This window comes from Panthera leo, chromosome C2 (genome assembly GCF_018350215.1).
Source record: "Panthera leo isolate Ple1 chromosome C2, P.leo_Ple1_pat1.1, whole genome shotgun sequence".
NCBI classification, from domain to species: Eukaryota; Metazoa; Chordata; class Mammalia; order Carnivora; family Felidae; genus Panthera; species Panthera leo.
The window spans coordinates 42,408,085-42,427,332 of record NC_056687.1 but is presented as its reverse complement, the minus strand read 5'-3'; the positions used below and the strand labels follow the sequence as shown (position 1 = coordinate 42,427,332).

The window sequence follows — 19,248 nt, the reverse complement described above, 5'->3', positions numbered from 1 at the left end:
GAAATCATGGGCTCAAGTTATGAGCTATAAGACTCTGGGGAAGTTTCTTAGCTTTCTTTAAGAGTCTCAGTTTCCTTTTGTGTCAGAACATGCATCTCTAAAACATGCCACTTTGCCCTGTTGATTATTTTGAGTTAAAGGCACCTGAATAACAGCAGATGCACAAAGAGCATCTCTGCCTTCCTTTTTCTTCCTGAAAGCCGGAGATGAACTCTCACATGACAGACTCTCTCCCTATACCAGAAGGAAAGAAATATTCTGATCATCAAGAAATGAGGAGTTAGGGCCCAGAGAAATCTGCACAAATAGACCTTGTTAAAAATTCTTCCTGTCTTCTCCCCCACATAGGTTACTTTTCCACAACTGGCACTTTATGTTCAACCTAGTAATATAAGCACTTAGACTTGGCCACTTTTTTGGATCGTTGTTTTCTTGTGGCAACTCCCATATACATGTACAATTCTATTAAACAAAATTTATATGCTTTACTTATACTAACCTGTTTTATGTCAGTCTCAGCAAAATTTTATCTCCTCTACACTGGCTGCCTTAAAAACCTGTTCAGTTTAAAACGTGATACTTTAGTAGTATTTCTAGCATAGGACTGCAAAAGTAGTAGTAACAACTGTTTATGATTATTAACAATTCTTGAGTCCTTATCAAGCGCTAGGCCTTGCTCTAAAAACTTTACATGTCAGGGGGTGGGCCTGGGTGTCTCAGTTAGTCAAGCATCCAACTCTTGATTACAGCTCAGGTCATCTCAAGGTTCGTGGGATCAAACCCCACATCTGGCTTCACGCTGACAGCGTGGAGCCTGCTTGGGATTCTCTCTTTCTCTCTCTGCTCCGCCCCAGCTCACATGCTCTTTCCCCCTAAATAAATAAACATTAAAAAAAAAATCAAAAACAAAAACTTTACATGTAGGGTCACATTTAATCCTCACAAACCTGAGGTAGGTACTTTTTTTAAAACTAAAAAAAAATTTTTTTTAAATTTATTTTTGAGGAGGAGAGAGAGAGAGAGAAAGCAAGCATGAGCAGGGGAGGGACAGAGATAGAGACACAGAATCCGAAGCAGGCTCCAGGCTCTGAGCTGTCAGCACAAAGCCTGACATGGGACTTGAACTCATGAACCATGAGATCATGACCTGGGCCAAAGTCTGATGCCCAAGGACTGAGCCATCCAGGCTCCCCATGGTACTTTTATTGTTATTTATATTTTACTAATGAGGAAACTTAGACCATGAGAGGTTAAGTAATTTGCCTAAGTTCAGAACCAGAAATCCAGACAGTTCCAGAGCCCTACCTATCGTTAAGCACCTCTTAAGCATCATGCTATATACTGCTTCTCACTATAGAAGGCACCTATAAATGGTTTATTCCCTAGTGAAATAGTGATTTGTCTTTCCTTTATTTAAATATATATGTACATATCTTTTTAATGTTTATTTATTTTTGAGAGAGAGAGCACATGCACACAAGTGGGGCAGAGGCAGGCAGAGAGAGAGGCACAGAGAGAGAGAGAGAGAGCCACACAGAACCTGAAGGCCTCAGGCTCTGAGCTGTCAGCACAGAGTCCAACATGGGGCTCAAATTCATGAACCATGAAACCATGACCTAAGCTAAGTTGTAGGCTTAACCAACTGAGTGACCCCAGGCACCCCTAAGTACACATTTTCTCAAAATTAATTTAATCACTTAAAAATTTATTTAAATTCAAGTTAGTTAACATAGAGTGTAGTATTAGTTTCAGGAGCATTATTTTCTTCTGCTGTGTCTGTTAAGTTCCCCATGAGCGAAATCATACATTTGTCTTTCTCTGACTTATTTCGCTTAGCATAACACACTCTAGTTCCACGCATGTTATTGAAAATGGCAGTATCTCATTTTTTTCAATCACTGAGTACTATTCCATTGTGTATATATACATCTTCTTTATCCATTCATCAGTCGATGGGACACTTGGGCTCTTTCTGTAATTTGGCTATTGTTGATAGCACTGCTATAAACATTGGGGTGCATGTGGCCCTTCAAATCAGCACTCCTGTATCCTCTGGATAAATACCAAGTAGTGCAATTGCTGGGTCGTAGGGTAGTTCTATTTTTAATTTTTTGAGAAACCTCCATGCTGTTTTTGAGTGGCTGTACCAGTTTGAATTCCCATCAACAGTACAAAAGGTTTCCCCTTTCTCCACATCTTCACCAACAGCTATTTTACATGTTTGTATATATTTATATATATCATAGAAGTTATATGATATATATAAATATATAATCTATAAATACAAGCATATGTTTTAAAGTTTATTTATTTATTTACAATGAGCGAGAGAATGTGTAAGTGCAGGGGAGGGGCAGAGAGAGAGGGGGAGAATCCTAAGCAGACTCCACACCATCAGCACAGAGCCTGACATGGGGCTCAAACTCATGAACCAAACCATGAGATCATGACCTGAGCTGAAATCAAGAGTCAGAGGCTAAACTGACTGAGCCACTTAGGCACCTTTACAGGCATATTTTTAAATGCACAAAAGCACAAAGAACATCAAAAATTACCTCAAACCAATTGTCTTCAGGTAACCATTTAACATTTTGATAATCACACCACATTGCTTTATGTGTGTACTCATATAAAACTTATATAAGTGGAATTATATATCATCCTCGAGTTGTTGCATCTCATTTTTCATCTACCCTCTCCACCAGCTGCCCATCAAAAGGAACTTAAATTATCAACCCAATATAAGCCTCGTTTTTCACATATACTATGCCAACACTTTAAAAGAAACAATACCAAGTCAACAGGTAGAAATATAAGTAATTGTTAAAGGCTGCTAAATAGTACATGAGATGGAGACGCCATCCTTTATTCATCCATTACCAATCATTGGGCATTCACATCGCTGTCACTAATAAACACAGTAAACATCTTTATACAGTTATCCTATTATAATATGATTTTATTATTATGAGACAGTTCCAGAGAAATGGATAGGTTAGGGCAGGGGAATTTTTTACTTTTAGTAAATATTACCCGGTCCTTCCAGCAAACTCCCACAAGAAGTGTTATTATCAAAGTGGTGTTGTAGTATAACACGAGATGGGATGTTGTAGTATAATCCTTGATCTATAACACAATTATCTTTTAATTTTCCATTTGCCATTTGGTTTTGCTTTTCTGTCAATGATTATTCTTATTCTTTGTCCTTTTTTTTTTTCCTGTTCCACTATTTGTATTTTTTTCTACTAGGTAAGAGATATTTTCATAGTATAGATACTAACTCTCTATCTGCCATGTGATCTGCAAATCTTTCCTAAATTGCATTCTGAATTTATTTGTAGTATCTTAATTCTAAGATAAGTTTCACAATTTTTAATAGTCAATCATACCACTTTTATAATTTCTAGGTTTTTTGGTCTTATTCAAGGCAGTCTATTCAGACTAGATTTTCAGGTCTGACTCAGCTCAACATTCATGCAGGCCATGTCTGGCCTCATCCCACAGGAATCACAGCTTGCCAAGAGGGCAGGGTGAGACACTCCTCTTTCATGGAAGACCTTGGGCAATCCTCACAGTTGGTAATTTAGGTGCAAGATGATAAGATTCACACTGGGCAGGTGTAGGAGCTGTCCTGGCTTAAAAGCTTCATGTCCCATAGGAGACAAGATCTCCTCTAACAACTCTATAGGCACAGCTTCCAGGATCCCCATGAGGGACATGCCAAGTTACAAGAATCAGTGTACTCAGGAAGGCCCAGTCAGGGCATCCCCATGAGATCTCTGGGCTTATTTATTCTTTCTCCAAGTGCACATGGATTTTACCCTTCAGGGTCTTTTTTATCATGAGCAATGTTGCCTGGAAACATAGTGACAATATGTCCGGTTACCAGGGAAACAAAGCTGGAGTACTAAATGAAGGTGAAATTCTAATGTAGAGGGGAAATATTTTTGTAAACCCTTTGCTCAAATATATATCTGTATAAATATACATGCATTTACAAATCTATATATATCTACACATATGTTGTTGTTTTTTGATTGCCACTCCAGGATTAAAAACTTTTAATGATTTCCCATCATCCATTAAAGTTCAAACTAGTGATTTATTTCAAGGTCTGTGATAATAAGCTCTCACGACAACCTTTCAATTTTGCGACCTCCTGCTATTTTATCAACATACTCTGTGCTCCACTAAATTTGACTGACTTGTCCACTTCTCATACATACTTCAAACCTCTCTTACAGTACTTACCATAATTTGTCTTAGGATAGAGGTTTGTGTGTGTTTTGCTTACCTTTCCTACTACCAGTGTGCCGTGACTTCTATACAGAAAGTGCTCAGGAGATGGCATCAATTTTGTCAGGAGCAGAAAAGAGTAGAAAATTACCTTAAAGGGGTGCCTGGGTGGCTCGGTCAGTTAGGCATCTGACTTTGGCTCAGGTCATGATCTCACGATTTGTGAGTTCGAGACCCGCGTCAGGCTATGTGCTGACAGCTCAGAGCCTGGAGCCTGCTTTGGATTCTGTGTCTCCCTCTCTCTCTGCCCTTCCCCCTATCACTGCTCTCTCTTTCTGTCTTAAAAAAATAATAAAAATTAAAAAAAAATTTTTTGAAAAGAAAGTCACCTTATTTGCATTTGCATGGGTAGTATACTCTTTTTCAATTTAGTTTATGTGTTTCAAATGAAAGAAGAGAGATCACAACCAACACAACAGAAATACCAACAATGATAAGAGAATATTATGAGCAATTATATGCCAACAAATTGGGCAATCTGGAAAAAATAAACAAATTCCTAGAAATATATAAACTACCAAAACTGAAACAGGAATAGAAAATTTGAACAGACCCATAACCAGTAAAGAAATTGAATCAGTAATCAAAAATCCCCCAACAAACAAGAGTCCAGGGCCAGGTGGCTTCCCATGGGAATTCTACCACTCATTTAATAGGTATTAAAGTCAATACCTATTCTTTTGAAGTTGTTCCCAAAAATTGAAATGGAAGGAAAACTTCCAAACTCATTCTATGAAGCCAGCATTACCTTGATTCCAAAACCAGACAGAGATCCCACTAAAAAGGAGAATTACAGGACAATTTCCCTGAAAAACATGGATGCAAAAATTCTCAACAAGATACTAGCAAACTGGATCCAACAATACGTTAAAAGAATTATTCACTATGGTCAGTAGGATTTATTCCTGGGATTCAGGACTGGTTCGATATCTGTAAATCAATCAATGTGATACATCACAGTAATAAAAGAAAGGATAAGAACCACATAGTACTCTCAATAGATTCTGAAAAAGCATTTGACAAAATACAGCATACTTTCTTGATAAAAACCCTCAAAGTAGGGATAGAGGGATCATACCTCAAGATCATAAAGGCCATATATGAAAGACCCACCACTAATATCCTCAATGGGAAAAAACTGAGAGCTTTCCTCCCAACATGACAAGGATGTCCACTCTCACCAATGTTATTCAACACAGTGTTGGCAATCAGTCAACAGAAAGAAATAAAAGGCATCCAAATCACAAGGAGGAAGTCAAACTTTCACTCTTTGCAGATGACATGACACTTTGTGTGGAAAACCCAAAAGACTCCACCAAAAATGCTAGAACTGATACATGAATTGAACAAAGTTGCAGGATATAAAATCAATGTACAGAAATTGATTTTATTTCTATACACCAATAATGAAGCAGCAGAAAGAGAAATTAAGGAATCGATCCCATTTACAATTGCACCAAAAAACATAAAATACCTAGGAATAAACCTAACCAAAAGGTGAAAAATCTATACACTGAAAACTATAGAGTTTATGAAAGAAACTGAAGACACAAAGAAGTGAAAAAAACATTCCATGCTCATGGATTGGAAGAACAGATATTGTTAAAATGTCAATATTACCCAAAACAATCTACACATTCAATGCAATCCCTATCAAAATAATACCAGCATTTTTCACACAGCTAGAACAAACAATCCTAAAATTTGTATGGAATCAGAAAAGACCCCGAATAGCCAAAGCAATCCTGAAAAAGAAAACCAAAGCTGGAAGCATCACAATCCCGGACTTCAAGCTGTATTACAAAGCTGTAATCAAGACAGTATGGTACTGGCATAAGAACAGACACATAGATCAATGGAACAGAACAGAGAACCCAGAAATGGATCCACAAACGTATGGCCAACTAATCTTTGACAAAGAAGTAAAGAATATTGAATGGAAAAACACAATCTCTTCAGCAAGTGGTGCTGGGAAAAATGGACAGCAACATGCAGAGGAAAGAACCTGAACCACGTTCTTACATCATACACAAAAATAAACTCAAAACAGATGAAAGACCTAAACATATGACAGGAAGCCATCAAAATCCTAGAGGAGAAAACAGGCAACAACCTCTTTGACCTCAGCCACAGCAACTTCTTAGTAGACAGTCTCCAGAGGCAAGGGAAACAAAAGCAAAAATGAACTATTGAGACCTCATTAAGATAAAAAGCCTCTGCACAGTGAAGGAAACAATCAGCAAAACTGACCATAAGAGGCTCTTAAATACAGAGAACAAACTGAGGGTTGCTGGAAGGGTGTTGGGTGGGGAAAGGGCTAAAGGGGTAAAGCGCATTAAGGAGAACACTTGTTGGCATGTGCACTAGATGTTATACGTAAGTGATGATTCACTAAATTCTATTCTTGAAATTATTATATGTTAATGTAATATAATATAAAGGGCTAAAGGGGTAAGGCGCATTAAGGAGAACACTTGTTGGGATGAGCACTAGATGCTATATGTAAGTGATGAATCACTAAATTCTATTCTTGAAATTATTATATGTTAACTAACATAGATTTAAATTTTAAAAAATTAGTTTACATGTTTATTTTGGGAGGCATTAAAGGATTTGCTAAGGCAGCTTATGGACAGGCTAAAAGCTCTTGTCTAAAAGCTTGAAATCACTAGAAAACAACCTAAGACAAAAGTTTGTTACGGAGGGGATGCAATCCCAAGGAAGTCAGAGTGAGAGAAAAAAGGAAGTAAATCATGCAAAGGGAGAGCACAAATGTAAAAGGGTTTGCAATCAAGCTGGCTACAGCACTGGTCAGTCTCTCAGGATATGTCCACAGTCTGAAAATACTGAGCCTTGGAAGAAACTATGGGGTTTAACAATATAGGGAGGAAGAACAATGAATCTGCTGGCATCTTCCTGCCTCCTGCCTCTCCCTGGTTAAAGTCCCTCTCAATAGCTGCTAACTCCCACACACTTCAGGTCTGTGCTACCTGGCCCTAGCCAGAGAGTCCCAAGGCCAGTTACAGCAACCACTTAAGTGTGGTGATTTCTGCTGGTCAGCTGGCCGCTATCTGGAGGCTCCTCAGTTTGTGGCAGTAGTAACATCAGCAGCAGATACCTGCAGGAAGAGCATGAATCTTTTCTAGGGTTTCTCCAGTCTGGAAACAATTCAGGTGTCTCCAGCCCTGACGTGAGGAATGACAGTAAAGGTGAAGCCAAACATATCTGTGGTGGAGCGGAAAATGGGGCCAAGGCAGCTCCCCAAAGTCACACTTTGTCCCCATCAGATACTAAGAGACTCAAAGGAGAAAAACATGTCTCTGATTATTTTTCATTCCACTTCTCCCTTTTTCTGGTTTAAATGTTTTACATTCCATTTTCATTACTTTATTAGTAAACCTAAAGATTTTAACATGCGTATGTAAAAAAAAAAAATCTACATTAAGTCAACCTTTACCATTTTTCCTAAAAGATATAAGAATCTTTTAATTCTCCTTCTCAAACTAGATGCTATTATTACTGTGTATTTGGGTTTTATTTGGGCTTACCTTTTTTAACTGCACAAATTATTATCATTGTCTTCTACAGTCAATGGCAGATTCTTCCCATATATTTCCCCTCATCTTTGTTCTTCATTTTTTCTTGTATGTTTTATCATCCATCTACAATGGCTTTCCTTCTTCCTGAAGCACATCCTTCAGAATCATTGGTAACAAACTTATACTGTCTCTCTCTTTGTCTAAAAACCATGTCCATTTTACTTTTGCTCTTCAAAGATATTTTGGTGAATATGTTTCTGGATTTGCAGTCATCTTTTCTTAGGACATTGAAAATAGCATTCCTCTGAATGCTAGTTTCCATTGTTACTCTCAAAGGTCAATCTTCAGGTGGTTGTCTTTTGAAGGTAAAATGTCCACTTGACTGCTATTAAGATCTTCTATTTTCAGTGTTCTACAACTTGACTATAATGGTCTACACTGGCTTAGTTGTGCTTACACAAATTCAGAGAGTTCTTCTGCTCTCATCATCAAAGTTGAAGACAGATGGTTTTCCTTTCAGTCCCTTGGAGAGGACAATTTCTTCCTAGTTTACCTTACATGGAGGGTATACCATTTTGGAATCTCAGCTTTATGTAAGTTAACCTCCTAGTAGATGCTCTCTTGGGGAGGCTCAGTCTTCTATTCTTACATTTTCAGGAAGTAATGAAAAGCAACATGCAAATTTTTCAGGTTAAGCAAATGCTCTCAAGTGAAAAGCTAGCTTCAATGCTTAGTTGATCTCCTAGGTTCCCATTATCTCTTAGATTTTGGTCACTGAGTATTTAGAGATCATTGACTGTGTTTTTCTTTAATATTATATCTTACATTTCTTAGTTGTTTTCAGTGGGAGGCTTCGTTAGGAGATCTAGTTTGTCATTCTGCAAGAACCGAAGTCTTAGTTACTTCTATATCCTTCACATCTCCACACCTTCACATCCAATGCCTTTCACGTGTAGTATGTGCTCACTAAATGCAGCTAACTTGATTTGAAACATGACATTATAATAAAGAATGAATTGCTAAAACTGAAAATCAGGTCAGTTTTTCATTAAATTATAGCTTTTGTCAAGATTCTCAACATAGCATTTTAAAATACCTCTTAGTTCAAATATAGCTTTATGTTGTATTACTGTTTGGTGTAGATGTAGATTTTATTTTAAAAATCTTAGATTGGTTAAACTTTTTTAAAATATGTAATATATAAGACATCACAACCCAAGTCTCATATATATATATATATATATATATACATATATATAATACTATATATTATATATATGTACATATGTGTATATATATGTATATGTATATAATATGTGGGTGTATATATATATATATATATATATATATATATATATAATACTAAGACTTCCTACATTGAAGCAGAATTAACTTCAAGCTTAAATTGTCAAAAATAAACCAACTCTTGGTAATTTTTCATCTAAGCAGGAAAGGAAGTGAATTTAACAAATACTTGCAAAAGTCATTGAAGCTTTACATCTGTATATGGTAGCCTTCGTCCATGGAAAGAAACTGAAGCTGATAGTTTCATTTATTAATTTATTTTGGTGCAACTAACTTGAAAAGAAAAAAAAGAAAACAATTCTGCCTATTTTCATTTCTGTTCATTATTCCTTAGAGCCATAAGCCCTAATTATGATTGTCTGAGGAATTAGATTTTCCTCTCAACACAAATATTGAAATAATAATATTGTCCATGTATTACAAGTGCTATGAAAGCTAATGATAAGGTTCTCCCAGATATCTGAAAGCAATGTTACAAATTCACAAAAGAACAAAATGGTAACAACAAATATGTTAAAACATGGTTGATGACAGATTAAAATACACTTGAGAATACACCCACATCAAGATCCTGGTTTACTAAGTACCTGTTACGGAATGGGCGTGGTGCTAGCAGCTGCACACACCAGTGAGAACTTGCGCTATTCTCAAGAAGCTGTCTAATGGAGGATTCTGGTAACATCAGGAGACCTCAAAACAGAGTCAAGTGCACATTCGTGAAAACCTGAGTTCAGAGCACAGCTCTCTGCCACTTACCTAGGACAATTTAGGTTAACTTCTCTTTGTCTTGGTTTCATCTTTAAAATGGGGATAACAGTGCCCAACTAATGTGACTGCAGGGTTAAATTAAGATCATGCACACCAGAGATAGTCACACTGTGTTCCTCAGAGCCCTAGGATTTCATAAACGTATTTATACAGAAATTTTGATTTATGCAATGTGATTAACACAGTCCTTGGCACATACTAGGTATTCCAAAATGTTTTTATTACTAACAAAATAAATAAAAAGTGCACCTAATTCAGGGAGTTCTGGAAGGCTTTCTAAGAAAGTTGATTCCTGAGTGAAAATCTGATGAAAAAGCAAGCAGGGCAAGAGGTAGAGAAAAGTGGTATCTGTAGGGTGTGTAAAAGGCCTGGAGGCCTAAAAGGAAGCAGGAAGCAGAATAAAAGCAATTCAGTAAAGAAAGGAGTCTTTCTCACCTTTTCTACCACCAAAGGCTAACTTAGATGGCAAAGGTATTACTGACAGCAAAGAGAATTCCATGGAAGGATACAGCCCTCAGCCAGAAAGTTGATGAAGCCACTCTACCAAGCTAGGTCATTCTTAGTATGTTAATGCCTTCCTATTTAGAGTAGAATTCTTTGCTCTTTTTCCACCAAGACCAGGACATAACAAAGGTTGTGTTGACAAAAACAAAAACAACAACAAAAAAACAATGGCATAATCCATCACTGTGCTAACAGGTGGGTGCAGCTGGACCAAAAGAGAACTACACTAATTTCCTTAATCATCCTAAAATATGAGCTTTTTAATCATTCAAAGCTGTGAGCCTTTTGGCCCAGAATAAAGGCCAGTGCTGATCTAAAGAAATTCATTGTATAAATGCACATTTAGTTGCAGCCATCATTATAGGTTTTGCTTTTAAAAGCTTGTTTTAGCATTGCTTCTGCATTCCAAATTCAAGCACTGTAGCTAACCTAATTTGGGCTTTGAGCATCAGCATGAAGACATCTGTACTTCTTACTAAACCATTATCATTAGTCCTACTTAGATGAAAAGCTACTTTACTTGGAACACTGCCTGTAGTTCATTGCCCTTGATGTAAGAACAGGAAGATTCTTCTCCACTTCAAACTCCTAGAATATCAGTTTGCATTCAGATTCCTAATCAAATCACCTTCCCTATCATAAGTATGTAAAATATTTATAGCCTACCTACTAATGAGGATAATTTAGGATTAAAATGCTCTCTTCAAAATGGTACCCAAATTCAACATTTCTCTTCCATTTTTTTACAATACTAAAAATTCTATATTCAAAACTGATGTAACAGCCAAAATAAGAATACTGTCAAAAGAACACAAAAAGAGTGAAAATAAAAATATTCCTTATAACACATGATTCCATAAACCTTCAGGTCATTATTATATTTATTATAAAAATAATAAAATAACCTTACAAAATGATCTCTTTGGTTGTGATTTCTTACATTAAAAAATATAGCAAGCTTCAATAATGGAGGTTTAACCACAATTCGAAAACACACAGCATGTTTTCTCCTAAATACATATTCATACCAATGACTAGTACAACTGGATTCACAATTCTCATAAAAGTTTTTGAAATCTATTTCAACAGGGAGTGCCCTCAAAGGAAGATATAAATTAAAAAAAAAAAATAAGGAAGATATAAATTAGTCTTCAAACTGGGATATGTATGCCCTAGGGATATATAACAACTTTCTAAGGGATAAGGAAGCTTGGACAGTTTTAAAGGAAATCGATTTTCAGGGGCACTTGGGAGGCTCGGTCTGTTAAGCAGTTAAGCGTCTGACTCTTGATTTCAGCTCAGGTCATGATCTCACAATTGTCAGGTTGAACCCTGCCTCAGGCTCTGTGCTGACAGTGTGTGGAGCCCGCTTAGCACTCTCTCTCCCTTTCTCTGCCCACCCACCCCCCTAACTAGTGCACTCACTCTCTCAAAATAAAAAAATAAACATAGAAGAAGAAGAAGAAGAAGAAGAAGAAGAAGAAGAAGAAGAAGAAGAAGAAGAAAAAGGAGGAGGAGGAGGAGGAGAACAGGGAAGAAGGAAAAAGGAAGAAGGAAGAAGAAGAATCAATTTCAGATCATCAACTTTCTAAAGCAGAACACCAGGGCATCTCTTTTCACAACGACCCTTCACCAACCTCATAACTGAGGAGCATGCTTCCCACCCATCCAGAATCTTATTACTGCAAATTGTGCCAGGGTGTAAAAACTTCCAAAGCACCAAAGGCAGTTAAACACATGGGTACCCTGGCTGAGAAAGTAAATTAGTTAAACAACTAGGCGATGTAGCCTTTTGTAATTGAGATGGTTTGTAATCCTTTGCCTTCAACAATATCAAAAGCAGAACGAAGAGTGCTCGCCTAACAGATCATTAAAATAATGCTTGATTAAAAATATCTGTGTGATCTGGGGTCATAACTCAAGAGTTTAAAGAGCTTAGTGAAATTACTGTAACACAATTTCCACCATTTCCATCATCTTATCTCTATGAACAAAGGCATTTACATTTATAAAAATAAAAACATCAAACAAAAACCAGACGTAACTGTTGCTAAACCCTGTCTTCTCAAGCTGTAAGTAATATTTATCTAGGGAAATCTGAAATAATTTTTTGAAACAGTCTCATCATCTAATTAAGAAAAGAATTTTTGATGAATGTTGACTCATTACTTTTAATATTTATAAAAATGTACATTTAAATACATTTCATCATTTTTGTACTAATAGTAACAAGTTACTTCCAAAGAACTTTTCAAAATCTTTTAGAACTGCATTGTCTAACACCATCCCCGTTTGCCACATGTGACTATAACCCCTTAGAAGGTGGTAGCTAGTCCAAACTGAAATGTGCTTTAAAATATCCACTTTAAAGACATTCTAAGAAAATTAGAATGCAAAATACTTCATTAATAACTTTTATTTTGATTACATGCTGAAATAATATTTTGGATGTACTGGGCTACAATGTACTACTAAAAGTAATCTCAACTGTGTTTTTCTACCTTTTTTAAATGAGTACCTAAAAATGTAAAATTTTATGTACACTTCATATTATATTTCTACTGGACAGAACTTATAACCAATGATACAAAAAATGGTTTTAAATGTGTATATTTTTGTTGCTTAAAAGTATGACAAGGTATCAATACAAGATTCTTAAGTATGAAAGTAACAATAAAAAATGTTTGTTATTGGCTTATCAGGATTCATGTTATCTGACAGATTTGTGTTTATAAAATGCTGCAGTTGTGTTCAAAATTATCTGCTAGTATTTAGCTAGAAAAAAAAAATGCTATTACATTGATTCCCTCAGCTAAAACTTCCATTCTTCTATATACTGTCCTGATTTTCAGGCTTCCAAAGTCTGCAAACTCAATCTTACATTTCTCCCCATGTACTTTAAGTATTTTGTAATACATGGCTATTTCAGAGTTGTCAATTACTGAAAGAAAAGCACACTACCTGGATAAGCGCACTGCAGCAGAGCTATTGATTTGCCTCCAGGAGCTGCACACAGATCCAGAACCTTCTCCCCATCTCTTAACTCCAGAGCCAACACTGGGAGAAGAGAGGCGGCATTCAGGAGATAGTATTTTTTTAGATTTCCAATTTGGTGTCTTTCTGAAGGCATTCTGTCTGGAGTTCTACTAAGGTAACACTTCATTGATTTGGGATAGTAGGGTAAAGATCCTTGAAGGAGTGTGTGATAGCCCTTTAAACGTAAATCTTTTTCCAGTTCAAAAGAATAATTGAATCGGTTAAGAAGGACAGCATATTGCCAGCATGATGGTGTTATTAGTATATCCCTAGAAATAGAAAAACAAATAAACATTAGTATTACAGACACCGATATAATTTTGTAAGTAATTGAGTGAATGGGGTCTTAGTCTACACTTACCTGTGTTTTTTTTCAGAGTCAGGGTTATTACCATCAACTTTGCCCTTTTGCGTCAGACTATATGGCTCAGTCTACTGGTGTTATGACATCCTGCCTTTATTTAAAACTTTGGCATTTTATTCATCATAGGTTTTCTTTCTTTTGCATCAATTGTGCCCATTAAGGAATCATTTATTTTGATTATTGGGTTTTAGGGGCCCCTTAATATCTGCATCAGAAAGGAATGCCTCCTATGCCTCAGCCTAGTCCCTTCCTGCAGAACATCTTGCCAAAAACACGTCTGTTTTTACATACCTCTGAACACATCAAAATAGATGTCAGTCTATCACTCTGCACAAGGAAGGGTTTTTCATAAAGACAAAATTTAAAACCTGAGACTGCTAATATTGGAAGGAAAAATACTATCATTAAAGAGTGTTTAAAGGAGTGAGTGTTAAAGTCTTCCTCTCATGAAATCAAAGTATGGAAAACTAACTATAGTCAACTCTATCGTAACAGAGTTAATGAGGCGCTCGATGGCTCAGATGATACAAAACCAAGGATGGTTTAAAAATCATGCCACCCACCCCCGCCCCCCCCCACACCTCCACCAGCAGATTTTACCTTCCTAATTTCTTATTCAGTCCAGTATCTAGATCTCTTAGCAGTCACAAGCTCACATCAACTGACAGATGATACAGCAGGAAATATTTAATTTATTTACAAGCTGACCTTTCTAGCTGAGTTATTTGGGAGCCTCATTAACCATGGTCAATTAAATAAATTCCAGCTGCTACTCACCCTGGAGTTGCCTATGTGAGAAATGGCTGGATTGAAATGTAACACCTGCGACTGGAATTGTGCCACGTGAATTTCAACTGGGGACTAATATGTGAAACTGCTTTCTCCTTCACTGCCTCTTACTATGATGGTGCATCATCATAGGACCCAGTACCTGTTTTAGGAATTCTGGAGGATGACAGCCTCTTTTTTTCTTTTTTTTTTTTAACATTTTATTTTTTGAGAGAGAGAGAGAGAGAGTGTGTGTGTGTGTGAGTGGGGAGGTGCAGAGAGAGGGAGACACAGAATCTGAAGCAGGCACCAGGCTCTGAGCAGAGCCTGACGCGGGGCTCAAACCCACGAACCGCGAGATCATGACCTGAGCTGAAGTCGGACACTTAACCGACTGAGCCACCCAGGCGCCCAGCCTCTTTTTTTAAGAACATGCTTTGCAAACTTTAGCATGCATCCAGTGTCTATAAAAGACTGCTGAGCCCTACCCAAGGGCTTTCTGATTCAGTGGGTCGGAGATGCGACCTGAGAATTTGCATTTCTAGCAAGCTCTCAAGTGAGAATGATGTTGCCAATCTTCGGGGCCATACTTTGGGAACCAATGCATTAAAATGGACCCAAAAGGGAAATCTGTGAACGTCACTGCTGTAACTCTTACTTCAGTACATCCTAATCTTACCCTCCAAACTGGATGAAAATCTACTCACAATTTTGAATCACAGTAACAGAGAAATAAGGGTCAGAAACATAATTCATACAGATTGGAGTGGCTTGGCTGACATGTGTCCATCTCTTTAGCTAACAAAGGTAGGTCACTTTCAACTGGTTAATATCTGACAGAGCAAATCTCTATTCTCTTTTTTTTCTTAAGAATTTCCAAAGTGATTTTAGAATGTTTATTCTTTCAGATGAACTTCAGAAATCAGTGTGTCAGTTAATAATTTATAAAATATCTGCGAACATAGAAACTTTGACTGGGATTATATTAAATGTACTAAATTTGGGAAGAATTAACACCCTTATTGCAGTTAGTCTCCACACTGAACTATATGTTTATGCATTTATTCACATTTTCTTTTAGATCCCTTAGTATAAAGGTTATTAATCTTGCATATTTCTTTTCAACCTTATTGTACATAAAAGGACAGTTAGTTTAGGAATGCTAGTTATTTTCATATATTATACAGTATGTTAAATCTTGAAGGATAAGGAGGAATTAGTTACAGGACAAAATGAGAAAGAAGTTCAAGGGCAAAGGCAATAGCACATGCACAGGCACATTCCCATTTGGGGAATTAAAAGTAGTCTAGGGGCGCCTGGGTATATTAGCTGGTTGAGTGTCCAACTTCAGCTCAGGTGGAGATCTCACAGTGTGTAAGTTCGAGGCCCGCATCAGGCTCACTGTTGTCAGCGCAGAATCCGCTTCGGATCCTCTGTCCCTCTCTTTCTCTGCTCCTTCCCCACTCCCACTCTCTCAAAGATGAATAAACATTAAAAAAAAAAAAGTCTAGTGTGGTTTATGGAAGATTGTATGGGTCAAGTATAAGATGATAAAGTTTTAAAATTTTATCCTGTATGTGATGGGAAGTTATTGAAGGACTTTGGGAAGACAGCCTCACTGGATTTAAAAACACACACTTACGGCAGGATGAGGCAGGAAATCTTCAGAAATTGTCCTCATTCTTTAACAACTAGATAAAACAAGAACTTGCTTAAACAAATTTTCTTGGGAATGCAAGCTGGTCAGCCACTCTGGAACAGTATGGAGGTTCCTTCTAAAAACAGAACTACCCTACGACCCAGCAATTGCACTACTAGGCATTTATCCAAGGGATACAGGTGTGCTGTTTCGAAGGGACACATGTACCCTAATGTTTATAGCATCAATATCAACAATAGCCAAATTATGGAAAGAGCCCAAACGTCCATCGATGGATGAATGGATAAAGAAGACATGGTATATATATGTATATATATATATGTGTGTGTGTGTGTGTGTATATATATATATATAAACACAGATACATACATATATACACATATACATGTGTATATGTATATATATACATACATACATACATACATAGTGGAGTATTATTCAGCAGTCAAAAAGAATGAAATCTTGCCATTTGCAACTACATGGATGGAACTGGAGGGTATTATGCTAAGTGAAATTAGAGCAAGACAAAAATCATATGACTTTACTCATATGAGGACTTTAAGAGAAAACAGATGAACATAATGGAAGGAAAACAAAAATAATATAAAAGCAGGGAGGGGGACAAAACAGAAGAGACTCATAAATATGGAGGACAAACTGAGGGTTACTGGAGGGGTTGTGGGAGAGGGGATGGGCTAAATGGGTAAGGGGCACTAAGGAATCTACTCCTGAAATCAGGTATGTTAATTGATTTGGATGCAAATTTTAAAAAAATTAAAAATAAAACAAGTTTAAAAATAAATAAATATTCTGATTCCTCCTAACATATACCCTGCCCTACTGAACTACTTGAAGTTCCTGGAACATGTTGTCTTTAGCCTTTACTGGTCTCAGGATAAACTGCTCCCTCTGCCTGGAATGACCCTTCCTCTGACCTACAATGACCCACCTGTAGCCTGGTTGACTCCCCTACTCTCTGCTGAGGGGGGTGGTTTAGGATTTCTCTCCCCAGGGAAGCCTTTCTACCCACAACCCAACTAACCTGCTCCACCTCACCCTGATACTAATAATAAAAATACTGATTATATACTTACAACATGCATTTTGCATGCTTACCCCATGTAACTATCACTACCGTGAAGAGGAGCTATGATACCCATTTTAGAACTTAGGCAACTAAAACTTTCAGAAATTCGGCAACTTACCCAAAGCTACATCACTACTAACCAGAAGTACCTGGTTCAAAAATCTGGCTGACATAGTGTGAGATCTGGTACTGTAGCATTAGTGGCATACCACAGGGAGAGACAGAGAATTTGCACCTAACCCTCACTTAGTGTCAGCGCCCTGGCCTGCCATCACTTCTAACACTGGGGAACAGCCTGACGCACACTGCCCTGAGGACCCGACAGGTGACCACTTGATGAAGGGGCTACTCAGGCTGGTGCTTCCTAGTCCTGAGAAAACAAAACTGCCTATTAATGTAGATCTCAGCTCCCCCTGCACCCAGCTACCAGTGGCGTTCCTCCCTCCAGCATGGGCATATGCGTGCGCACACATACACACACGTGCACGCACACACACACAAACAATTCTCCAGTGCTTGTGATGGCAGGATGATGCCCCTGAGGCTGGCATGCCAATGGCTACTCAAGTCCAAAGCTCTGACTGGATGGGCAAGTAACCCATCAGACAGTGGAGGGGGTGTACATTAGAGGACTCAAGAAGACATTCTCCACTCTCAAGATTCATGAGCAGTCTGAAGCTGTTCCACTTACTGGTCTTCAATGACAGAAATTCAAGTACATCAGCAGCCAGATGAACTGGGACCCACAAGATGAGTGACCTGCAAATGTTTTGCTCGTACCTCCAACTGACACCATTTTGAAAAGAACTATGTACCCTCTGGCACACTTTAAGTTGACATCAAAATCTTCACCACATGTTTAAGAATGTAATTTCCAGCATACTATAAAAATTGACATTTTAAAATATAAATTATACCACTTTTTAAAATGTATCCAATGGAACCTAAATACCAGAGTGATTTTGAAACCCATCATTGTCCATTTAAAAATTCATGGACTGACTCTTCTTAAACAGGTGAAAATTTTACAGCTCCTTTTTCTATTTACATTCTATTTCCCCATATCACTTTATCCTAATACATTTTCGTGCTTGAAATCTTTTATTGCCTTATTGTACTTCTCTGCTACACACACACACACACACACACACACACACACACACACACACAAAGTGTATATATACTAAATTTGTTTTCCTTGTAGCCTAAATCTCTGTTAAAATGGAAACTTGTTAGAGCTGTCATTACAAAATTGATGAAAATAACCTATTACTGATTTGATAATAATTAAACATAAAAAGAAAAGGTGAGGGGTGCCTGGGTGGCTCAGTTGGTTAAGCATCCGACTCTGGATCTCGATTCAGATCATAGTCTCACGGTTTATGAGCCCTGCATAGGGCTCTGGCACTGACAGCATGGGGCCTGCTTGGAATTCTCTCTTCCTCTTTCTCTGATGCTACCCCACTCATGCTCTCTCTAAATAAATAAACTTAAAAAAAAATTTTTAAAGAAAGGAAAAGTGATAGGAAATGGATCTCAATGAAATGAGCTTCACCTGCCCCCATACATCCAAAGATGAATATTACCTAGCGCTATACTGAGTCAGGGTTCAAATCAATTTTATTCCTATTTTGTTTTCACAAAGGTTGATAAAAAAACTTCACTTACATAAATGGGTGGGAATTTAATGTTTCCTATAGCAGTATCTCCCCTTTTGACTTGTATTTCTTCCTGAGTAATTTTCCCAAATTATTTAATGACCTATCTTCAAAAATACTTTAAATGATCTGTTAATTGACAACTCAATTGGAGCTCCTTACTTTTGTTAAAAGCAAACCTTGGAAACCACGTGACCTGTCAAAGATTTGTTAGTCATTAGTCATTTACTTTCTAAACCCTTACAATGACATTCCAACAGCCT

The 19,248-nt window shown here is 37.3% G+C and overlaps 1 protein-coding gene across 3 annotated transcripts in view; it reads right to left on the bottom strand.

Annotated features, from left to right (window-relative positions):
• Nucleotides 1-19,248, bottom strand: part of NSUN3 (NOP2/Sun RNA methyltransferase 3) — a 59,486-nt gene that overhangs the window by 33,580 nt on the left and 6,658 nt on the right. For all 3 annotated transcript variants that reach the window (XM_042955251.1, XM_042955252.1, XM_042955253.1), the window contains exon 3: nt 13,374-13,717. In XM_042955251.1, coding sequence (XP_042811185.1) covers nt 13,374-13,717 — 344 coding nt within the window. The remainder of the gene's footprint in view (nt 1-13,373; nt 13,718-19,248) is intronic.